This window comes from Trichechus manatus, unplaced genomic scaffold, assembly GCF_000243295.1.
Source record: "Trichechus manatus latirostris isolate Lorelei unplaced genomic scaffold, TriManLat1.0 scaffold00003, whole genome shotgun sequence".
In the NCBI taxonomy this organism is placed as follows: Eukaryota; Metazoa; Chordata; class Mammalia; order Sirenia; family Trichechidae; genus Trichechus; species Trichechus manatus.
Genome location: NW_004443939.1, coordinates 7444540 through 7470842, shown reverse-complemented (window position 1 = coordinate 7470842; position 26303 = coordinate 7444540). Strand labels below are relative to the sequence as shown.

Here is a 26303-nt window from a genome sequence, read left to right as displayed (position 1 = left end):
GTTCTGGAATTCCCATTCTTTGCAATGTTATCCATAATTTGTTATGATCCACACAGTCGAATGCCTTTGCATAGTCAATAAAACACAGGTAAACATCAATGATTAGGTTATGCTATATTGCAAAGGTGAAGGGATTTTTGCATTTGTAATTAAGGTGCCTGTGATGGTTAATTTTATGTGCCAACCTGACTAGGCTAGGGTTCCCAGTGGTTTGGTCAAACACTAGTCTAGTTGCTGTTCCATAATGCAATCTAATATAATGTAATCACCTCCCATAATGTAATATAATGTAATTAATCAATCAGTTGAAAAGTGTTTCCTTAGGGTGTGTTCTGCCTCCATACTACTAACAGATATGTTGTCAGAACTCTCTCTCTTCACTCTCACTCTGTCACCTAATATACAGATCTTGGGACAAAAGCCTGCTGAAGTCTCCAGCCTGTTGCCTGATCTACAGATTTTGGACTTGCCAGCCCCTACAATCATGTGAGCCATTCCTTTGAAATAAATCTGACTCTCTCTCTCTCTTTACATATATATATGTGTGTGTGTATACATACACATATTCATACATACACACACACATATCTTCCAAAAAAACAAATCATTGCTGTCAAGTCAATTCTGGCTCACAGCAACCCTATAGGACAGAGCAGAACTGCCCCATAGGGTGTCCAAGGAGCAGCCTGTTAGATTTGAACTGCTGACCTTTTGGTTAGTAGCTGTACACTAATTACCCTCTAGAATTATGGAAGTTTTAGCTATTTTTATCTAGTCTATTTTGGGTTGTGAAGTTTTCCACTAGCCTACACTTACCCATAGATAATGATGAGACATCTTATTAGGAAAAGGATTAATAAGTTATTTCCAAAGATCATGAACACTTTTGAGAGTGTCTATCTTTTCAAGAAACACCAATAACAAAAATGAACTGGAATAATGAAAAAATTCAAAAATAATTTTCAGGGTCTCCTACTACAAACCAAGCTTTGGTTTAGGTAACTTTTTGCTATAACCCAATGTTCCAGAAATTAAACAGAAGAAACAAGAAAAAATCATAATTGATTTCAACCTCTTCCTCTCCTCCAAATTAGGAACTTTATCAAGCACTTTGACTATGGAATCCATAGTAACAATTCTGAAGGAACTCCTACAGAATATAGAGGGAAGTACAAAGTTGTTCTATGCTTGAGAAAGCTTCTTAAAGGGGATACTTTTAGGAGTTAAAGGAGCTACAAAATTAACGGAAAGGAGGAAGACGGAAAGATCAAAATAAAATATAATTACTCCAGTGACAATTGAACAACAGACTGAATTTTTAAAAAGGAAACCTGCCACAAAGTCAGAGTTAGTGCTTCCTTTGTTAGCAGACTTATTCAAAAATTCATTCTCCAGGAAATCAGCCCAGGTAAATGCGGCTTAGGGAAACAGGACCTTATCTTGTCTGTTGTAAGAGTTTGGGTGATTTAATTCCAGTTGTCAGAGGAGATTTAACTGGTATATGTTTCTTTCTTCAAAGTGTGAAAGCCAAGAACAGAAAGTTTAGTTTCAATAATGCTCATTCATAGTCACAATCTGTTTGGGAGAAACTGAAAACAAAAAAACTCTGTACTTCATTTTTAAAATCCAATATATAAGCAGGTTAGAGAGGATCACAAATGGCTCTAAGTTTTGGTTGTTTATGTTTGACTTTGAATGTTCTCCTGTCTGTTGTCATCATCTAATTCCTAACAACCTATCTTTACTACCATTATTACCAGAATAACTATTACTGAAACCTACAGGCTGTTGAAAGCCTTCATCCCTTTAGGGGTTCAAGGAGCCAGGAGGCAGCTAAAGAGATGATCACCAAACCTGGGCATATCGATCATTCCCAGAAAACAGACTGAAAATATTAACTGCAAATTATGGAGTACCTATGGTGCAGTGGTTAAGAGCGTGGCTGCTAACCAAAAGGTTGGCAGCTCGAATCTACCAGCTGCTCCTTAGAAACCCTATGAGGCAGTTCTACTCTGTCCCGTAGGGTTGCTATGAGTCGGAACTGACTCGATGGCAACGGGTTTTTGGTTACTACCTGCAATGTACTTACAAAGATCTCAAATCCTCACAATATCTTCTCAGATAAGTATTATTATCGTACCCATAACTCAATGCTACAAAATCTAAGTGTCAAGCGATGTCAAGCAACTTGCTGAAGATCATACAACTATTAAGTGATATTTCAAACCCAGGTCTCTGTACATATTTTATAAAACGTCACACTTCCTCTAGCTGTCTCCCTCATATGCTTTAGAAACTGCGTCCTATCAAAGTCAATAAAGTTTATTTACAGCTGAAGTTTCTAATTCAACTGCCTAAAGAAAATAATGAAAGAAAGGCTGTATCACAGCCTCAAAAGAATACATAAAAATAAAGGCAACTCTAAAGTCTGCTAAGAATCATCTTATCTTATACACTAAAATTTTTTTTTTAACTTTAGTAAAGATCGGTTAAGATTTTATTAAACACATGAATGGATGATAAGTGATTCTAACATAGAACATTCAAGATATAAATATTACATGGATTAAGGAGAAAATAATGACTCAAGATGTTGAATTGCAAAAATTGTATACACACATATTCTTACATAAAACAGTATATGCACATTTAACACAATAGGCCTCTTACCTATTCAACAATCTGTTTCTTCCACAATGCCTCCCAGCCCTTTTGAGACTCACTGATATCTTACGAGCCTAAAACTACATTATAATGTGGTAATACCTCACTTAACCAGAAGCTCTACTGTAGCACACATAATTATTTAGAATTTAGTTAAGTCTTGAAATCAAGGAAGGCCTCTGAGCTACTAAAGTTATCGTCAAATAGTTACACAAATAAGTTGAGGCATTTCACTCATAGGAAAGTCCAATAGGACTGCAATTTTACAGAAAGTAAGAAAAGAATGTTTCAAGGAGGAGGTTGTGTTTGACTGAATTGAATGCTACTGAGAGGTCAAATATAATGAAGACAGAGGGTCCGCTCAATTTGGTAACATGGATGTTTCTGGTGATCTTGAAAAAGGAGCTCCAGGAGAGTAAGTTGCATGCAAGATAGGTTAGAATAGTTTACAAAGTCAATGGGAAGTGAAGAAGTAAAGAAAATGAGTACAGTCAACCCTTCATGAAATTAGTCTGTAGAGGGGAGCAGAGAAATGAGGTGGTAGCTATAAGGGGAATGCAAGTGTGCAAGCAGTTAATGTACTCAGCTGCTAAACGAAAGGTTGAAGGTTCCAGTCCACCCAGAAGGACCTCAAAAGAAAGGCCTGGCAATCTTCTTCCAAAAAATAAGTCACTGAAAACCCTGTGGAACACAGTTCTACTCTGACTCACATGGGGTTGCCATGAGTTGGAATCAACTCAACTAGAACTGGTTTAGTTACAAGGAGATGGAGGGAAGCAAAGGAGAGCTTTCTGAAAACAAGAGACAGAAGAGCATGCTTGCATGCTGATGAAAATGGTCCAGCAGATGGAAAGTAATGACTCAAAAGAAAGAGAAGATCATTGAAGTAGAAAAGCCCTTAGGGAGGTGAAAACCGAAAACCAAACCAAACCCATTGCTGTCGAGTTGATTCTGATTCATAGCGACCCTACAGGACAGAGTAGAACTGCCCCATACGGTTTCCAAGGAATGTCTGGTGGATTTGAACTGCAGACCTTTTTGGTTAGCAGCCATAGCTCTTAACACAAATAATATGTAAGGAGCCAGGATTTGAAACCAGCAGGTGAAAGTCCTGGCTCCTTCCAATGTACCATCTCCTACCAAGATGCCTCTTTCTGGAAAAAAAAACAAAAACAAAAAACACTGCCGATTAAACTATCTTATTGATACAAATCAATCTTGAGCTAGATTAAAACTGAGTTTATTAATGGTGTTTAAACAACTTCCTTCCTGCAAAAGTGCTAAACCTGAATGACATGCTAAATACGACTTTGACTGTTCTCAGATTCAGATTCACCTACACCTTCAGTTCTGAATGTGGGGAATAGACAGCCCAGTCATCTCTGTCAGGCTAACAGTGTCAGCACAAATTTCGGTGACATTCCTCAAGCACAGGATGAAAGCTGAGTACCAGTACCATATTTTTGCAAGTCCTCCACCACCAGCAGATTTATGTTTAGGCTCATCTCTTCCAGGTACAGACTCTGCTGCACCCTCTAGCAATTCCCACATAGGCAAGAACAGGGCCTTTCCAGGGCCATTTCAGCTATACCTTGTGATAGATCACCTCTCTCTGTGATGCTAAATAAAGCCTGTGACTGGTTAGATTAATTCTACAGTAAAGGGACCATTCTGTTCCTGTGGGCATAAACATGCTGTGTGACACTAAGAGGCAGCTGAAGATACAGCACTCATCTTAGATTTGTGTCCTAATGATAAAATCCATTAAGATTCATTCTAATGTAATTTATTACGATTAACACACGCAACAATAAAAAAAGGTAAAACATTCAGACTATTTTGACTTTTAACCTTTTTCAGTGAATCAAAATGTTTTAAAATCATTTTTATGATGGGGAGAATAAAATGAAAGTTAATATTGCTTCTGAGGTTTATCCTTCTTACTCTATATGTAGCCATTTAAAAAGAGCTGAAAGGACCCCTGTAAGAATTACCACATCATAAAGAAGTTCAGGTGATTTAACATGCTTGGTGATACAAGTGATTTCTTCAATTTTTAAAAAATGGAAATATGGAGTAAAAATTATATGGATTATTCGGGAGGAAAGAAATGATGAGTTCTCTAATGCATTCCAAATGTCCATTTGTGAGCAAAAATTTACAGTCAGAGAGAATAAAGAATAGGTGCAAGGAAAATGTCATACAAAAATCTGGTTTCTGTGCCAACAATAAAGACTCTTGACTCTTTAGGGGATTTCCTCTCCTTTCAGGGTAGACATAGACACCCCAGTGTTAGGACTGAAATTTAAAAAAAAATCGTATTTTGTGCTCCATATACTTACAAGAAGTTGGAGATTCCCTTGTCTCCCCATTTGCTCCCTACCCATCCCACTCCCCACGTCCCATGTGTTAAGGGAAGGATTGATTTTGGCTCAACAGAGCAATCACACATATTCACAGAAGGACTGAGCATAAAGAAGAAATTTCTTAGAAAACCAAATTATTTTCTTTGTGCCAAAAATAAGTGTAGTATAATACAGCCTAATGTTTTATTCATTCTGCCTAGATATCCAGCAGAAAATTTAAAAACTCAGCCATACGTATGTTTGCTTTATATCTACTCTGTTCAATATGGTATCTGCTAACCACTTGTGGCTGCTTATTTTAAATTAATTAAAACTAAATAAACTTAAAAACCCAGTTGTTCAGTAGCATAGCCACATTTCAAGTGCTCAATAGCCACATGAAGTTAGTTGCTATGTTACTGGACGGCGTAGATATAAAACATGCCCATCACTGACGAAAGTGCTACTAAACAGCTCTGGTCTATATGATATCAAATAACGTTTTATTTTTTTGCTCTCTCTGTCCAACAGCAGGCAGACTTTACTTTTGTATTTTTTTCCAACATGTTTGACGCTTTTTTTAAATTCCGAAAGCAAAACATATGCTCTATACAAATACAGAACTGTATTTCCTCCCCACTTTCAATAGCTCAGGGTAATCCAGTGCTCTAGTTTGTAAATACTTTGCTAGTTATTTTTTCTCTGCATATCTCATACGTTTCGATCATAAAGTTGTTTATTAAATATGTTCACTTCTATCAGATAAAACATGACTGAAAGCTTGGAGGTGAAAGGTCCTTCGGGTAAAATTTAATTTGGAAGAGATGGGTAGTCTGTGATGGTCCCTGTTTCAGACAAGCCTCCTCTGAGTGAGAGGCACTGGGGCTCTGTTAGTCTCAACGTTCCTTGGATACAAACAGAGCACCTATCACTTTGTTTAAAGTAAAAATTTGAAACTGATTGAAATATTTCAGAGGGAAAGAAAAAATACAATTTTAGGCCTCTTCAAATTGCTTCCACTGTGAAATCAAGTAATGAATACTAGAAAAGGTTCTGTCAGCTAGAATCTAAGCTTAGTGTAGTCAGCACTTTCTTGCTAAACCTTATTATGGCAAAGCATTTGATTTTTCATCTCTGTACTCTGTTCATCCCCACAAATAAACTACTTTGACTTCCACCTGTTACTTAGTGCAATCTGCCTGCCATCCTTTAACAACCTTATTCTTTGCCTTCAAAGGCCTTTCAGTAGCGGAGAAAGTGCGAAGACAGAGTTGTGCAATGAACTGAGCTGATACCACTTTTTAACTATTCAGTGGTTCACAGTTCAAGTTACAAGCTACACAGCAAAAGAAAATGGATTTTTTAAAAAGGCAATGCCTGTGGATGCTGGAAGAGGACAACACATTTCATCATTGTAACTGAAGTTTTCCACAGAAAGAGGTTCTCTCTTGAGCTCTTATTTCATACGGAAAGCTTTTGGCTCATTAGTTTTAAGAAAACCTCTCTCTATAAGAGTCATGCCTTCATTTTAGATGAGCTTAAAAAATACTTCAAGTTCAAGAATACTCATTATACTGATATTTTACAAAATATCAGATGAACCACTAACTTTAAAAACAGCTTTGTGGATGCAAAAAGATCACACTGTTCCTAAACACTGTTAAAACAAACAGGTAAATAAATGCAAAACAAGAAAAAAAGCAAGATAACTGTACTTCTTTGAATCACACAACTACATGAGTCATCTTCTGAAGCACGCCTGCTCTCTGAGAAAACAGTGTCTTTTCAACAACAATGACGTATTAGAAAAAAGTATTTTGTGTAAAGCTAGACCTCTGATTAATGTTATATTCAACAGACGAGATGGTGTCTGTCTAATTATGTTAAATACTTATCTGAGAGGGATTAGCAGGCTGTTTCTGCTCAGCGTCACTCTTTCTGACATCGTAATGACAGATTCGTTTACTTATGAGTTCAATTATTAGAAACAGTGCCGTTTTTTAAACTGTCTTCATATCTTGGAAATATTTTATTAAAAATAACTTACCTGACACTAAGGGTAAATGCTTGGCAGAGGTTTTCATATCAATTAACTAAACGAGCTAGCTCCATACAGTCACAATCGTTGTTGGGTGTCTCATTCAAGTACGGCGAAACTTGAAAAAGCATGATGTTTTTACATAGGAGTTAATGATTCACTTCTTTTCTCCTTGTCTTATTTGTCCAAATCCTAAAGTTCGGTTTTCACTTAAACTAAAAACTGCTCATGGCTGACATTTTCTCTGGAGTCATGATTTAGTACTTCTCTTTCACATTCACACTTTTTTTTGGAACCCAACAGAAGGATCCAATTTTATACAGACAATTCCCCACAGGCCAATCAGAATGGGTTGCTAGCTATATACCATCTTTTGCAGCTTCTTCCACTCATGTATTGAACTTTATCCAGCACCTGTGAGGAAAAGGTCTTTATAAAAGATAGAGAAAAAGTAAACCACACTAGGCTAGCCAACCCAAACCAAAGGACCGTTACCAAATGCGTCTAAACAGACAAAACTGGGTCCTCTCTGTTTATTCCCTCCACTTACTACCCACAAATGACAACTACCACCAACCTTGTCCGTGAATATGAAAGACAACCAAATATGGGTACTGAATGTGAGTTACTTACCGGACTGCTCCCCAAAAGGAAAGTTTATCTATTTCTCTGGCTTTAGTCAACTTAAGACAACTGTCAAGTAGGCCAAGTAGCAGATAATGACATTTACAACAAATGACATCCCTGTAAAAGTCTCAAAACGTATGCTTAGTACATAAATTTATGTAACCCAAAATGATAACTATGTGTTACCAGAAAAAAAAAATTTTTTTAAACTAAAGACATGTTGAAACTTCAATGATGATGGACAAACTCAAAAAAATATCAAGCACATCAAAAGAAGAGAAATTACTAGTTAAGTCTTTTGAGGATAAGATTTCTTTTCTGAAGAAAAAAAATTACCTATTGGAAGAAAGAACTCTTAAAATTAGAAGCAGGTGTCATCACCATGAAGTGATAAATATCAAAGAATAACTGGTCCTGAAAAGTGTTCTTAGGCATCCCATACTACTTTTAATCCTTACACGGGTACTCTGACTTTAAAATGTCAATGTGCTGCTCACGTAAACCTCTAAAGAGTGTTAAAGCATGAGAGATGTTGCACAGCCATTTTGATAAAGCTCTCTTCAGCCAGGTTCATGAAATGGCTGAAAAGCAGATGGCAAATTCTGAATGGCATTAAGTCACAAGTAATCATGATATCCTAGCATTCATTAATCTTGGGAACTAATCACAGTTAAGTGATTTCTGGGTTGAGCTAGCTAACATGGCAGTATAATCTGGTACAACAGAGGATACTTCAGAATAGAAATGGATACTGGGTTGCCATTCGTTGAATTTCTAATGACATGAGTGCATTCCCAACTATGCAAATGACAACTTTTAACTACTTCTCATTATATACAAAGTGAGAAAGCCCTAGAGATTGAATTGTTTCTTAAAAATGAAGAATAAAATGTTTGCACCACATTAAAACTCCGAAGTGCAGGAGTCTTATCTGAATAAATACCAAACATTTGAAGCTGTCCCTAATGCCAATTCTCCACAGTGGGCTGAAGGCGCTGAACCATGGGCACAGACTTGCTCGCTCCCAACAGACCAGAGAACCAAGAACAAAAGTAACCCAGTATTTAAAACTCCAAAGGTTTCAGAGGGGTTTTTAATTGTTAAGAAAGGGAGGTCATTAATACTGTACTCTGAAGAGGCAAATCAACTAACTGAATGTAAATGGGTTCAGTCATTTTATCTAAGTTTAATTTTTCATCATGTTTAAGAGATGCTTCAAAATAAAGTAGCTTTCATATTCCTAAAGTTTTCTCGCATTTGAGAGACATACTTTCACTGTGATCCAGCTGCTGGAGAGAACCCTCTCCATTTTAATACGTGGGGTGTTGTTCAAGAATCCATCAGGAAGTAGTCACTGATTTACCATGTCGATGTTGAGTATTTCTCGTAATCTTTTAGGATGTATTTCACCCATCATCTCGAAATGGGTGCCATGTCTTTGATTAATTGATGAGTTTATGATGTGTTTGAAATCCTTGGATGGATAGAGTTGGATAAATAGGCATTATTGTAATCCTCTGCTGAGAAGGGAAGCAATTGGAATGTGCACAGCCCTTCAGAAACTGCTGCACAGCACGAGAGGAAAAGCTTCTTTTAATTCTTTCAATTCTTTTCTGTTTTTTTAATTGTTGTGCTTTAAATGAAAGTTTACAATTCAAGTTAGTGTCTCATACAAAAATTTATACATACATTGTTATGTGACCCTGGTTGCTCTCCCTATACTGTGACAGCACACTCCTCTTTTCCACCCCAGATTTCCTGTGTCCATTCAATCAGCTCCTGAACCTCTCTGCCTTCTCATCGCGCCTCTGGATGAGAGCTGCCCATTTAGTCTCATATAATCTACTTGAGCTAAGAAGCACACTCTTCACAAGTATCACTTTATGTCCTATAGTACAGTCTAATCTTTGAAGAGTTGGCCATGGGAATGGTTTTAGTTTGGGGCTAACAGAGAGTCCGGCGGCCATGCCTTCCGGGGTCCCTCCAGTCTCAGTCAAACCATTAAGTCTGGTCTTTTTATTAGAATTTGAGTCCTGCATCCCACTTTTCTCCTGCTCCTCTGTTGTGTTCCCTGTCAGGGCAGTCACTGTTGGTAGCCAGGCACCATCTAGTTCTTCTGGTCTCAGGCTGATGAAGTCTCTGGTTTATGTGGCCCTTTCTGTCTCTTTGGCTAATACTTTCCTTGTGTCTTTGGTGTTATTCATTCTCCTTTGCTCCAGGTGGTTTGGGACCAATTCATGCATCTTAGATGAGGAAAAGCTATTGACTCCTGGGGTCTGCATGGGCTGAGGACTCTTTCTTCCTTCTTTCCCCCATTTCCTACATAAAAGCCTCTTATGCTGGAGTATTAAAAACTATGTACTAAAAACATTAATGGCCAAAAACGACAAAACTTTCTTTCATAAAAACTGTTGTTCTTGATTATTTAACACTTAAATAGAATTATCAGTATTCAGGAAAAAATACAAAAACATATGAGAGGAAAATAACTCTGAATATAGTATTATTAGTGATCTGCAGAATTTTATTACAAATTAAAGGAATATATACATGTAGACACACACACACACAGCTTAGAACAGCATATGGTCCATAGAAAGTGCTCAATAAACATTAGCTATTACTATTACTTATAGAACACTTACGTACTTAAAATTTTAGCAGCATTCCAGTGACAAAATACAAGAAAATTGATTTTTAATTGCTAATTAGATTGTGGTATTACTTGAGTCTATGAAATATCTACTTTGTAAGAACTACTTCATAGAATAGAACAGAGGAAGTAAGGACATTGTTTAAATAAATATTTTTTTCTCTTTATGCCAGAGATTAAAAATACTTGCTGTTTGACTTCTATAAATATTTTGTAATGTTTATAAGATAAAGGAAAAAAAAAAACAACCAACTCTTGGGTAAGTCTGATCTCTCTAGCTACTTACCTGTCCACCCATCCATCCATCCACCTACATACCTATCTACCTATCATCATTTTATCTTTTGTTTCTCCTCTTCCAACTATACTTTCTGGTTTTGTGTGTGTGTGAGTTTAATTCCAGTTCGGAATAATTCTGTCTTCTCTAAGTCAAATATTTGCTTAAATTTCTGGCCAATTATCCTACCCGCAAGTCAGAAACTGCCTGTTTCAGGCAAAGGAGGCTTGAGTCCGTGGGTGCAGAACGATGTATCTTTGGTTGGAATAGGATGGCACTGCCTCACACACTTCCTGAGGGCTTCCTAACATGTCAACTCTCTATATGCTACTGAGAGATAAGAAAAGGTAAGCTCTAATATTATGACCAGCATTCACTGATGCCCCTTTAATAATGGAATGGTTGATGCACCAGCTTTCAAACAGTTACAAGGGAGGATATTTGTGGTCTAAGCCAGCGAATAAACTCCTAACTTGTATGATGTTGATCTTAGTCTATTACTTGTACTGCAGCCATTATAGAAGCAAGGATGGTGAGACTTCATCTCACGTACTTTGGACATGTTATCAGGAGGGACCATTCCCTGAAGAAGGACATCATACTTGATAAAGTAGAGGGTATGCGAAAAAGAGGAAGACCCTCAATGAGACGGATTGATACTGTGGCTGTAACAGTGGGCTCAAACATAGCAATGACTGTGAGGAAGGCACAGGACCGGCAGTGTTTCGCTCTGTTGTACGTTGGGTCGCTGTGAGTCAGAACCAATTCAAGGGCACCTGACAACAACATGACAGCCTCTGGGTACTTGTTTAACCAGTTACTCTCTCTTCTGTCATGTTTATTGTTTATACGCCCAGTGCTTTGCATATAATATACACTTATGTTTTCAATTTAATTTCATAATAACCTAAACTCATATAGCACTTGAAAGTTTTAAAGTGTTTACCAAAAAAAATCTGTAACATTTGTAAAAAGTTTTATAGTTTATTAAGCGTACTTTAAATACATATAAAAAAGTACTCTATGTAGAGTGCCTTGCATAGTACCTTGCACACAGCTGGCGCTTAATAAAAGTTAGTTCCGGTTTTTAATATCTTTCATTTGCTCTTTTCAAGGCTATAAGCTAGGAAGGTGGGCTGTTTTATTATCCCTAATGCTCACAGATGCAAAAATGAACATCATTTTCTCCTTTATCAGAGAAATTTAATCCAAAGATAGGGTTATGACAGGAGAAGTAGTTTGCTACATGTTCCAGGCTTGTTCATGGCAGAATACTAGAATTGTACATTTTTTATTCCTGGTTTGTACTTTTTCCTCTTTATATCAAACCAAACCCATTGCCATCAAGTCGACTTCAACTCATGGCAACTCCATGTGTCACAAAGTAGAACTGATCCACAGTTTTCAATGGCTATGATCTTTCAGAAGTAGACCACCAGGCCTTTCTTCCAAGGTGCCACTGGGTTAGTTCAAACTGTCAACCTTTCTGTTAGCAGACGAGCACAAACTGTTTGTACCTCCCAGGGACCTATTTTTTTTTTTTTCCAATATTTTAATTCTCTCTTATTTTCTCCCTCCCAGCAAGTCTACGAAGATTGTTGTGGTTGGAACAAAATTTGCTTCCAAGTTCCTTGTTACAACCTGCTAACTACAGGCCACAAGATGAGCCAGCACTTTGCTACCTAACACACTGGGCCAGGTTAACGATGGTGACAGGAACAGGGCAAGGAGGAAGATTTCACATATAAACCTTAGGTTATAAGTTACATCTCTTTTTTCCTTCTCTTCTAGAATATTTACACAGCCTCATTTCCAAACATGGAATTAAAAATTTGGGAGTTTGGGTAATTTATTTACTCAGACAAGACCAGCTGAAATGCAGCATCTGTTTTTCTGGGAGCCTCTGTATTCACAGAATTGTGCATCTGGGTTCTCAGATGCAAGTGGGGCTGCACTCACGCATTCAGCCAATGTACTCAGCACTCTGCTTCCTGAGCACTTCACCCTACTCAGAGGACAAGATAAGACATGTGTGGTCTCCATCTTATTATTTATTTACCCATTCAACAAATAGTGACTGCAGGCCTACCATGTGCCAGCTATAACAGTAGACATCGAGACTGTAACAATAATTTTTGTAACCATGCTTTATCTCATATATATATATATATATATATATATATGTATCACACACAGACACACACACAGTGTGTATATATGTGAGAAGAGTATTTTTCTTCTAATAGGTAACCTTGTAGATACCAGTTACAAGGAGGGTTATTTTAGGCACTTTCCTAGCTTAAAAAAAAAAAGAAAAAAAAAGCCTTGATAAATAAGGTAAGGACATTTTTGAAGAGTGGTTATAGTGCTTATTTTGTAATCTAGCTTTCCTGTCATAACCTCGTCTTTGGATTAAATTTCTCTAACAAAGAAGGGTCACTAAAAATCAGGCCCCTCGTTACTGCACCATGTTCCCTGGTGCCCAGTCTCTAATAAGCAGGTGCCAATACTAAAGTGATAATGCAAGAGAATGTTGTTACAGAATGATGCCTTCCCACTGCTCCTTAAATGCAGAAGAAAAGCCAAGACATTGATCCTATGGCAATGTTCTGTAACACTGACTATTCCCATTACAGCAGGCGATTGCAGGAGATTTAATCATTTTCCCTAATATATGCTAGTGCAGCGATGTGTCCATGATCAATGTACTATTGTTACCAGTCTACTGCCTTTTTATTGGCATCGATAATGGGCCTCCTGTGTGTCTCAGCTACAAGTATAGGTTGGTCAACTTCCTCACTCTTACAACTGGGGAATGATGGTTGGCAGTCATATCAGGACTGGCAGAGGTGGGCGTCCAAGTGAACCTAATAGGTGATATTTAAAATTACAAGGAGCCCACGTAAGTGTATAAAATCCAACTGAACCCCAGTCCTAAATGAAACACTGAACCCTGGTCCTAAATGCCCTGGGCTGCTGGTTGGGCAAATGTTTATCAAATTTTTTTCTACAACTGTCTTTAAACAATAAAATATTTCTTTACTTAATCACTATTACAGTGCTTAATTCTGACCTTCAAAACTGGAGACTAGTTACTCTTCAGGAAGAAATTCCCTTCTGAACGTTTTTAAGAAAAGAACTCCAACTTAAATGATCACTTACAAAATTTAACTTCAAAAGTTTTCCCTGAACTATTTGAAACTCCAGCATCTTGGCAAATATAATTGTGTCTGTTGATAAGGTTATACAATCACCATATAACTGAAGGCATGTTAGAATTTTGAATATTTTCTATAGGAGAGAATGTAAGGTTCCTCTTATTCCTGTTTTCAAACACGGCACTAAATTTCACGAAACAGTAGCATAATTTCATGGTAAAAAGTAGTACTATTTCAGGTCGGCTGACTCTGACTGATATGTATGTGCTCAATATGGGTGTGGTCTGGAAGTGGTACAACTCAGTAATCCCTGAAGCCCACTGGACGCTTGGTATAAGTTCCCCATTTTGGGGACACAGAGAACCTGAAAGGGGTTCATAGGATAGCCACAGCGCCGCCCTGCAACTTAAGAAGGAAGATACAGTAAAACCTGCAGAAGTCGGAACCTGTGTAAGGCAGAGACCTGTCAGAGAAGGAAACGTCAGATATTTTCCACTAAAACAAGCGATAGAAAAGTGGTAAGACTGCACCCTGTCAAAGGTGGAAAACTTGCAAGACCTGGAAAACCAAGGCAGTCCTGTTGAGTGCCAGCTCTCACAGGGTTCAATGTATATGAATACAATTTAAATTTACATATACTAATGGTTGAGAGGTTAAGAGACTTCACTTCTCACTTTTAACTACTCGAATCTTTTCCCTTTAGGGTGTCCCTTCCTTTGTTCACTTCAATTGAAATTCAGTTTAATCAACACCTTTTGAGGAAAGTGTCCCCAATTCTCCAAGCCGATTTAACAGCTCTCTACTCTTGTAGCACTTAACCCAGTCTCCCAGTCTGCTTTCAGTCACAGCTGGGTAAGGTCTGTCTACCTCAATAACAGTAATGGTGATATTTCACATGATCAGAGAACATTACCTTTTAAACAAAGGACTTCAGCCTTCATTACCTCATTTGACTGTTATAACTTTGTTACACGGACAGGGCAGAAACAATAGTTCCCATTTTATGGACAGTGACTGACACTGAGGAACTAAAGAAGTTTGCCCTTGAAGATGGGGACTTGACAGTCATCTTTGTACCTAATCTAGTATACTGCACAAACACTTAATAAAGACTTGGATTGACCTGAATTATAATGATTAGATGACCAGCCATTCTTCTTCATGTAAACCAAACCCAAACTTGTTGCCGTCAAGTCGATTCTGACTCGTAGCAACCCTATAGGACAGAGTAGATCTGCCCCATAGGGTTTCTAAGAAGCAGCTGGTGGATTTGAGCTGCTGACCTTTTGGTTAGCAGCCATAGCTCTCAACCACTGCACACCACGGGGGCTCCACTGGACCAGCACTTAAACTGGAGGAGAAGGGCTTGGGTTAGACGAGGGAACTTTCTTTCCTGTTGTGAGGTATCTAAACACTGTGTGAACCACCAAGTTCATGGTCTTCTCTGATCTGTTTGAAAATTATTTAGATTTCTACCTATCTCAAAGAGTTTCAAAGACATTCCTACCTAAAGGAGGGAGAAAGGGTAGGGAACACAAGACTTAAATGTTAAAGTCACTTACAGGCAAAGATTTAGTGGCCAGAGCCTATATAAAGGAACAAATGAGTAGCCCAAATCAGCACTTTTTCAAACCCTATTGACTCGAAGGCAGCGGTTTTTTCTTTTTTTTTTTCAAGTGCATAAGAATCACCTGAAGATCTTATTAAACATCAGTCGGTCTGGGTGGGGCCTGAGATTCTGCATATTTAATAAGCTCCCAGGTGACACCACGTTGCAGGTCCTCAGACTACACTTTGAGTAGCAAGGGTCTGAACTGTCCTATGCGGGCGTTTCTTACACTTAATATAGGAAAAAATTTGATAGAGAAATCCGAAAAATTTCAAACATAGATAAATCGAGGAGATTATGTAAACTACCAAAAAAAAAAAAAAAAAAATTCTCTAAAGGGTTCACTACCGGGATTCTTGATAGCGAACTTTTAATAAACAATTTTCTTTAAAAAAGTTTGATTCATTTAAAGGAATGCCCTTAAAGGTGAGGGAGACTTATAATATTATAAGTTTTATACACTACTACTAATAAATGGAGTACTTGGCTGAGCCTTAGTGATCTTTTTGCTTAATGTCGCTGTTAGTTGCTATCGAGTCAATTCCAACTCATGGCGAGCCCTTGCGTGCAAAATAGAACTGCTCCATAGCATTTTCAAGGCTGTGAGCTTTCAGAAGCAGACTGCCAAGCCTGTCTTTCGAGGCACCTCTGTGTGGGTTTGAACCACCAACCTTTTGGCTAGTAGTCTAGGGCATAACCATTAGCACACTAGTTAATAATTGGATTTGGCTGAATAATAGCCTGCAGATTGAAAATACAGTAAGCATCAATTTTGAGAGGATTATTATAACAAATTCTGCTTTCAAGTTTACTGGTAGCACCTAAAATTCTCTGCTTTGCGACTTTACTCATTCATTCAATCAATATTTGTTAAATATCTATTATGTGCCAAGAGTCCTGGGTAGTGCAAATGGTTAATGCACTTGGCTACACAAACTGAACGGTTGGAGGTTTGAGTCCACCCAGTGGCACCTCAGAAGAATGTCCTGGTATCTACTTCTGAAAAGTCAGTCATTGAAAACCCTATGGAGCTCAGGTCTACTCTGATACACATGGGCTCACCATGAGTCGGAGCTGACTTGAGGGCAACTTATCTTTTTTTAAATAATTTTTTTCATGTTTTCAGTGAAAGGTTACACAGCAAGTAAGGTTCCCATTTAACAATTACTACACAAATTGTTCACAGACATTGGTTACGTTGTTCACAACATTTTATTCCCAGTAATCTGGTTTCCCTGGCCCCTTACCCTCTCACATGTGCTTTAGAGTAATTGTTGATCATTTGTGATTGGTTTTTATTATGTGTCAGATGCTGTTATGGTGCTGGGGATACAGCAGTGGAAAAGACAAAGTCCCAGTGCTTACGGAGTCTATATTCTTGACAGAGAAGAGAGACACTAACAGTAGATAGTGGTATGAGGGAAGTAAAGCAGGACTGTGGATGATAGGGTGATGGGGAGAGAGTTGGCGGCTATTTTAGTTTGGGTGTTACTTGAACAAAGACCCGAAACCTGAGCATTCTTTAATTTTATGGGGAAACTATCCATTCCAACTCATAGCAACCCTATAGAACAGAGGAGAACTGCCCTATAGGGTTTCCAAGGCTGTGATCTTTAGAGAAGCAGACTGCCACATCCTTCTCCCTTGGAGTGGCTGATGGGTTTGAACCACCGACCTTTTGGTTAGCAGCTGAGTGCTTCACCACTGTGCCACCAGGGCTCCTTGATAATACTAAATTTTGTTAACAGTTAATACTAGTTGCTTATGTATTGTGTCCTACGTGTATTTAGTACCCATATTCCTATGCTGCCCTAGGTTGTAAATAATGCACGGCAAGGGGTTGGGAGAGGGTAACAGAGATTTCTCTGGTCTTCCGGATGAGTTCTTTCTTAGTTTTATTACTTTAAAAATTTTAAGTACAAGACCAGGATATGAAACCTTAAGATACAAGCATATCATTTATGGCAAAAGAGGTTTGTAAACATAGAAGATGAAACTTATACTCTGAAATCAGATTTTGGTTTAAATTTTCCAAATCCACTGATTTACTATCTGTGAGGCCTTGGGCAAGTCATTTAACCTTTCTGAGTCTTAGTTTTCATCTCTATAAAAGCAAAATGATCCTATCTAGCATGTTTTAAATGAGGGTACTAAAAACTATTGGCACACAGTAGGTACTCAAATAATTGTAACTATAATTTTTACCATGTATGTGATAGCACCATGCACAGCGTCTGACCCAGTGTAAGCACTTGCGTTCGTATTTATTTGCATTAGTAGTTTCCTTCCTATTTATTTGCATTATCAGTTCTCTGCAATTCTTCATTTGTACAGATAAACAAGTGTTGATGGTATGTTCCATTTTGCTTGGTGGAATTTCAGAGGACTCATTTCATCAGTGCATGATTAGCTTCAAAGCTTCAAATCTAACCCAGTTTTGCGATAACTGGAAAACGAAACTAAGCGGAGGGAACAAATGAGGCATTGTAAGAGAATCAAAAGTCAGCTTGCGGTTGTCTGATTTTTTTTTTAAACTAACATCATCTTTAATCTCCTATGCCCTTCTTCCCAGATAATACAAGCTGTGCACTGAAAGTGCTGAGATAAACTAACGGGGAACAGGATACTACAAAAGACGTTTGAAAGAGCCCATGTAATTTACTGCATGTCTGGTTTGTTTTACTTTCCAAAGCCTTCCTGTTGCTCAAGGAGATTTGTCTCTTCTGGCAACCTTCGGCCTTCTTTTGGCCGAGGAGTCCTGAAAAAGCATTTGGGGGCAGGTAAACAGATGCAAGGGTCTGTGAGTAAGGAGTAAGTAGAGGCCTTGCTTCCCGTGTCACATCTGAAGCATAAACGAAGCATCCTTTAGTACTTGTTTGAGAACATTATCCCAACGTAGGCAACCAAGACGTTGCCCAGTGCATTCAGATATACATAACTCCCAACATATTTCTGAAGGTAATTTACATGAGTGAACCACTAAAAGCCTCCTACTCAATCAACTGGACCCCTGGGGAAAAGCTATGCAGGCCCGGTTAAGTGTGGGAACAACAGAAAGGTGTTCTCTGTGCCAAAAAGGGGATTGGGCTTGATGGAAAATCCCCAAAAAGGACCATCTGGCAGCATAAATTATCCATTTAAAATGGCTGGTGTGAGTTAATGACACCAAAGTCACCATGAACATGTGCAATATCCTTCAGTTGAGTTTTAATGTCCCCTCAGGCCCTGTTTCAATTATGACTTTCTATGCTGAATATGGCCAAACGTACATTTATCCACTGTCCTTCCCACTCCTCACGTACGTATACATGAAACTGCATTTTTCGGTAATGAAATGGGAGTAGAGAATGCAGAATCAGTCTGGGAATACAGTTGTGGGGGATTTCTTTAAGAAGACTATACATACATATGTGTGTGTATATATATATATACACACACAAACACACATATATATGTATATATAAATATACATATCTGGTCTCCTCCCAAAAAAGATTCAGCCATTAAACATTAGCTATTTAATAAGTGCAAAGGATACAGATACTCAGATACTAAAATTTATGATCATTTAAATCATGTGTGGATGGGAATAGGAAGACATTATGCTGAATAAGAATCACTAGGCCAAAGTACTTTATTTTCAACCAACCCTACTACCCCCAAACACCCCCAAAAGAAATCTACTTAGGAGATTTCCAGAGAACATCTAGTGTTAGAGGAGCTTCCTGCACATCAACATAATAAAGCAGCTTCAATGTGTGTAAAAATGCATCAGTACAATACTTGAGCACAAAGGTACCAAACTTACATATCTTGATTTTGACTCTCACTGAAGCAGGTAAGAATCCCTAGGTGACACAAACAGTTAAGCACTTGACTACGAACCCAAGGGTTGGAGGTTTGAACCCGCACAGAGGCACCTTGGAACAAAGACCTGGTGATCTGCTTTTCAAAGATTACAGCCTTGAAAACCCTGTGGAGCTCAGTTCTACTCTGACACACATGGGGTCGCCATGAGTCAGACTGACCTGACGGCAACTGGTTTGGTTGGATTTTTTTGATGCAAGTAGATTGGCTAGGACTCTAATTAGCCTTTTAAAAAGGGTTCAAAGAAATTTTACATCTTTTAATTTTTTAATAGCACATAAACTTTTCATTGGCACTATGCTGAGGTCATGCTGATGATGCAGTTAATGGCCATGAGCAGTCAGCATTTTCGTTTTCACTTAGGCTAGGTTTCTTAGCAACTCTAGGCTAACTGGCATGAGTATGAGTGTGGAGTGAAGCTGATGCAGGACCTTGATAGAGGAATCATCACAGCTGACTGTTGTGCTGGTAGTAATTAGAAAAAGAAGGTGCCAGAGGCTTAATATCGCCATTTCTGCATTTCCCCCACCATTGTGTAATGATCTGTTTATGTGTCTGCATCCCACCCTTGATTGTGGATCCCCTGAAATCAGCGGCCATAGCCTTCCTATCTGTCTTCGAATTCCAAGAACCTGGCATAGTGCCTCACACAGAGAAAGGATCCAATTAAATTGTTGAATGAATGAGATGAGATGAGTGACAGGATTACTAGGGAGCAGCCAGGCAAAGTGAAATTTCTGCATTTCAGTGAAGGAAGCAACATAAAGGATCCAGCCAGTAGGGCCTGAGGTGTGTTTTCCATTACCATACAGTAAAAGCGACTTTTTTGTGCCTGTGTGTGGTGAAGGGCGTACACTTCCATGAATTTTAACACTTGTATAAATTCATGTAATCATCACCGCAATCAGGATACAGAGCAGTTTCATCATCCCAAGTACCTCTTTCTTGCTATTTCTTTATAATCACACTCTCCGAGGGTTGTCTTTTGACATGTTAGGGAGGAGAAGAGGGAATTAAGATACGAAGATGATGGGGTTAGTTCATATATTTTCTTGGTGCTTGTCTGTTCTTGCAGGGAATTACTCTGAGGCGTGGGTAGGGGAAGACAGAAAACATTTTTTTCATACTTGCTCTATATTAGGTATAATTCTTGTTTTTGTTGTTAGGTGCTGTCGAGTTGATTTCAGCTCATAGCAACTCCATGTGACAGAGCAGAACTGCCCCATAGTTTTTTAGCCTGTAATCTTTTCAGGAGCAGATCACTGGGTCTTTCTCCCGCGGAGCAGCTGGTTAAGTTTGAACTACCAACCTTTCCGTTAGCAGCTGAGCTCTTAACCACTGCATCACCATCCTTGGTATAATTCTTAGAGGGGTTATGTATGTTGCCTCATAGATAGACTATGTATGTTAACCTCATTTAATCCCCAAGAATAGTGAAATAGCTGTTATTGTTATTATTGTCAGATTATAAAAATGGGGCCACTTAGGCTCAGAGAGTTTAGGTAATTTGCCAACAATCCCACAGCCAGCAGAAGCTGGAGGCAGGCTTACAGTCTGTCTGATTCCAAAGCCCACATTCTGTCTTCTGTACCCACCTGACTCTGCACTGGACAACACTCCCCCCTACCCATGTGGAAGTTATACATCGAAAAAGGTTTCACAAAGCTTCTGCTATCAGAATTATTTACATTCCCTTCCAAGACTCCCGAGCCCAGACTAGTCTACCATAGGAAGTTAGACTAGCAGTTATCATTTGTTCAGTAAAGATGAACGTAAAGATAGTAGTTCCATTAAAAAGGGGAAAAAAAATGTTGATACCCAGTAACAGAAAAAAGATTACAAAGTATCCTCATTTTATAAAAATCCCGGTATAAAGTGTAGCCCATTCTCCTTTCTAACAATATCAATCCAGTTGCAAATTTTGATAGATTATTATTACTATCACTAAAAGATAATAAACCAAAAACCTAGTTAGGAGTCTCTGATGGTGCAAAGAGTTAATGCACTAAACAGCTAATCAAAAGGTTGGCGGAGACTGCCCAGAGGCACCTTAGAAGAAAAGAAAAGTAGAGCACTTCCGAAAAATCAGCCATTGAAAACCCAATGGAGCTCAGTTCTACTCTGACACACATGGGGTTGACATGAGTTGAAATCAACTCGGCAGCAACTGGTACTGGTACAGTCACAGTCACCCTTCTATAAAGGTGGCAATCAGAGTACAATACAAACAAGTGTTCATACTGCAAAAGTAAACTTCCCCGAGCTTTCTTTCTTGACTTGCATGCCCCTTATGGAACCCCATGTGCATTTTCAACTGCACAGTGTTAGCCACATCCCATTGCCACCCTGCTTACCTGGCTCCACTTCATGCCATCCGCTTGACTGACTGCCACTTCCTGGGGAGCGCCCTTGGCCTGTATAAAATGGCTCTTCACCAGGACTGTCCATTTCATCCTCCACAGACTTGAGGCGCTTTGTGGAGCTGAAATAGCAAACGGGTAAATGTTTAAAAGCAATCCAAACCACCTTTTTCTGGACATTGCACCTCTGGTTGAAAGCAAGCCAAGGAAGGAAGCAATTGGGCTACTTCATGTAGTTCTAGGACTCCTTTTAAGCTCTTGCTCAGTTTGGTGAATCACTGGAGGTGGAGCACAGTCTTGGGTATGTGTTGTTCCAAGTGTCTGGGTTTGATTTTTATTGTCACTCAAGCTGCTGCTGCTGCCACATCCTGTTCCTTTCTCCTTTGAGGAACTGGTGGCTGGCTCTGCTCTTGCCTCCACCTGGAATTGCCAGCCAAAAGCCCATGTTTCCTATCTCCCCAGGCAGTGGCTGGGACCTGGCCATTGGCAACGTACCTAGACATAAGTTCATCCCAGAAAGGATAAAAATCAAGGCTCATGACCTTTCAAGAAAAGCTTGGATTTTTTTGTTTTTTTTGGCCATGTTTTCTCATCTTCAACTTGAATTTGCTCACTCAGCAAACATTTACTACATAGTTACAATAATCCAGGTACTGCTCTAGACACTTGAGATAAAACAGTGGATGAAACATTAAGTTAGGATGAAGGAGCCCACTGCCCTGTGAGAACAAGGGGTGTTAGAAAAAGAGTGGTCTGATAAATTATGCCCTTCCTTTATATACAGGTTACCAAAATAAAGTTCTAGTCTATCAGGCAATGATCTTTGTTTTTTGGAAAGGTATAGTTGAGAAACTTCCAGAATGCGTGATATGTCCTTTGGTTGACGGACTGAATATTTTCCCCCAATTTGAGGCTTCAGAAGTGAAAAGACAGGGAAATGCTATAAGCTGCTATTCTTATTCTAGTTGTCTTAACTGATAACATCACTGTTATGGATTGAATTGTGCTCCCCAAAAATATGTTGGAATTCTAACCCCTGTACCTGTGGATGGGATCCTGTCCAGAAAGAAGGTTTTCTTTGTTATGTTAATGAGGCCCTCTCAGTGTAGGCTGTGTCCTAAACCTAATCACTTCTGAGTTACAACGAGTAGCATAGAAGCAGAGACAAGCAAGCACAAATGGGGGAAGACGGACAGATGCTATCTGATGATGACAGAGGGAGATGAATCTACAAGCCCAGGAACTCCAAGGATTGAAGGCTACTAGAAGCTGAAATAGAAAAAGAAGGACCTTCCTTTAGAGCCACACTCTGAATGTGGACTTCTAGCCTCTACAACTATGAGAAAATTTCTGTTCTTTAAAGTTACCCACTCGTGGTATTTCTATTACAGCAGCACTAGGAAACAAGACACCAACACACTAGCATAAGGGGTAGATTTCATACCTATTGAGTATGCTTGCTGGAAAAGATCTTCCTTATCTGTCAGGGTACAGGATTTTTAATATACATCCTCATTCAACAAACACTCACTGGGTACCTCCTATGTGCCAGGTGTTATGCTAAGTGCTGGGATAGAGAGATGACTCAGACATGGGCAATGACTTTATGGAGTTCACAGTCTAGTGGATGGATACAGATAAATCAGCAAAATTGTGCAAAAGAGAGATACAGGTATTCGGATGGGACCAAGCATAGGATATAGTGTTCACACAATGGAGGAAGGGAACAATGATACGCCTGAGAGGTCAGGAAAGGCTTCCTAAAGGAAATAGCTCTCGAGCTGAGTCTTTAAGAGTGAGTATCAAGGAGACAGGGAAGAAACAGGCTGTTTCAACTGGTGTACCACTCAGGCAACCATTCTGGGTTTTAAAATACTGAAATACTTCTTTACCAATTGTGGTGAAATGAGTTCCTTTATGTGGCCCTTTGCCTTGGTTCTTTGGAAAAACAGCTTGAGAGATTTTTCCCCAAGCCCTGAGGAGTTACCTTTGCCCTAGTTTTCTACCCCAGAGGGTTTGTTACTTTGTCTAGGTTGATTGACATTTCTTGTGTACACTGTAAACAACTTATGGTCTGATACTTTTCGTCTGGCCCTGGGCTGCAGCCTGCCTAGGATTGGTATGCACCTTGCAGGGATTGGTCAATATGCTATGCAAATGACGTGACTCTACCTTACTCGGCAAATGAAATGTCTGTGGCCTACCAAGAGGGGATTGGTCAGTTCGTGGCCCCCTGGTGGGAGGGCCATGCCTTGAAATTGACGAGGAGTTTGCTTATATATGCTGCCAACCCCACAGAGGTGAGTAGCCAGAAAGAAGAAAGCAGATAGAAGCAGAAGGAAGGAAGATGAGAGAAGAAGCAGAGAGAGAGGAGGCAAGGAACCTCCTAAAAGAGCTGTAACACGGGCTGAGAGCTGTAACACTGAGGACACTGAGAGGCCCAAAAGGGGCCCAGTGGCAGAGCTGGCAGTGACAGGCCCGAAAGAGGCCCTGTGGCACAGCCGATGGTGATGGCAGAAACGTGCTACTAGCAGTGCTGCTAAGAACGCTGAACAAAACTGCTACACCGCCTATGAGTTGGGTCAGTTAGCAGTGGAGAAGCCAACGAAAGGGAGGTCGAAGGCAGACAGGCCTGTCTTCAGGGGGCTGCATGGCAGAGAGAAGGGCCTGCTTGTTTGAATGGCCTAGAGGAGCTGAGAGAGCTGTCCTGCACCAAAGAGGGGAGGGATGTGCTCTCCTCTTCAGGGGAGCCTTCCAGACTTGGCCTGCGTGCTTCCTGATCCTGATCCTGAGTTGTACCCTGTTGATTCTGATCCTGAGTTGTACCCTGTTCCTGAATAAACCACTTAACTAAGTGGTAAGTAAGTATGGTCTGTGAGTTCTCTGTGGCCCTTGCAACAAATTATCAAACCCAGCAGAGAAGTAGAGAGTGCTATGGGGAGGACGGCTAGTGTGTCAGAATTGGTAGAAAAGTGAGAGAGTAGAGCTATGTCTGACCTCCACCTCATAGGGATCAGCTTTATGCTGATCTTGATTCTCATCATCCCCCCTGAAGTTAGACAGGTTCTGACATTACTACCACCCTTTTATACCAATTGGCAATCTGCCATTTTTCTCAAGCCCCATAAGTTTCTCCCAATCTTCCCATCCCAGCTTTGCCCCAGGGCATACTCATGATCCTAACACTAAAGGGTAATGTCTGGCACATCAGGGGGCCTTGCAGGACCTTGCCCAAGCATTGGGGCAGGGTGGCATCTGTTCTGCTCGGTGATGCCCAGGTCATACAGGTTATCTACCCTTCTGAACATCACCCTGAGGGAGAGTGTAAAGTGTGGCACATTCAGAGAACTGCCAGGTGTATGGTATGGCTGAAGTTGAAGGAGAGGCACACTGAAAGATGAGGGAGGTGCAGGTTACAGAAGATATTGGTGCTTGGAGTTCATCCTACAAACAATGGAGAACCCCAGACACACTCTATACAGGGGAGTGACATCAGAGTTATATTTTAGAAAGGTCATACTGGCAGCTGTGTGAATGATGGGTTTGGGAAGACAAAGCGGGAAAGGGGAGGACAGAGAGCCTAGAGGCAGAGAAACAACTAAGAGGCTATCGCAGCAATGCAAATAAAAATGTGGAGGGTCCAGTTTAAGAAAAGGAATTCTAATCACTAAAGTTGGCATTCCAGCATTCTTAGCCATTATGTTCTATTCCCACTTAAGCTAGACTACAGAAAAGCCACATACGTGGACCACACTAGCTTAGGACCCAACGTAAATGTCTTTAATAGCTTAGTTAATATTCTTTCTTTGGCTTTCCTTACCGTTTAATGAAAACTAGCCATTTGAAGAACATTTTTATGTATTATATAAAACTGCACCTAAAGGAACTCCCTTATACCCAAAAAATTCCTTCTAATACACAGAACCAGAAAAACAGATGGTTTCTTTGAAGGAATTTCCAATATTTCCTTTTATTAGAAAATGTAAAGTAAATTCCCTATTACCCTTTTTTGCCTTGGCAAGCAGGAAGCTCAGGGATAAATTTACAGCATAATTTTTGGTCCAGGCTCACAACACAACAGTCTTTCCCATCTTCCCATACGGTTTCTGGCCTCCTTCTATATTTAGTATTAGTTGCTTTGTTCTACCATAGCATCTAGCTCAAGGCAGGTGTACAACAATTGCTGAACTGGGCTATTTTCTTAGAAACAGCTGTATACGTGACAAGAATTCATCCAAATGTCATGATTCAAGGGGATGCCAGTTAGGGCTCCAACTCAAAAGGCCGACTTCATTGTTGATCATTCTGCCATTATTAATACTTCTCTGAGTTTTTAAAGCCTTGTGATTTCCTTAGCACCCTCTAATATAGTACAAATACTCCATGCAGGTATTAAATCCTAAAGTGAAAGGATCTGTAGTTATCAGCTGACGGCTTAGTTTGAAAGGAAGGTCTTTCAGGGGTTGACACAAGATAAATGTCTAGAGGGTGGAGGTACAGGATGGAGGAGAGAAGAAGATCCAGGAGTGAAGAAAGTCAGAAATGCCAGGAAGTAAAACAAAGGTTACTGACTTCTCAGATTTGACAGCTGGTTTATCTTGATGAAGTTATTTTGGATAAAATATGTATTTTATTCCAATTTTTACACTACCCTTTCTGGGATTCTGGAGCTGTTTACCTTGAAGGAATACAGTACCTATGGTTA

General features: G+C 39.5%; 1 protein-coding gene across 3 annotated transcripts in view; it reads right to left on the bottom strand.

Moving 5' to 3' along the window:
* Positions 1-26303, bottom strand: part of NFIA (nuclear factor I A) — a 406515-nt gene that overhangs the window by 90110 nt on the left and 290102 nt on the right. For all 3 annotated transcript variants that reach the window (XM_004368998.2, XM_023730604.1, XM_023730612.1), the window contains exon 6: positions 21593-21720. In XM_004368998.2, coding sequence (XP_004369055.1) covers positions 21593-21720 — 128 coding nt within the window. The remainder of the gene's footprint in view (positions 1-21592; positions 21721-26303) is intronic.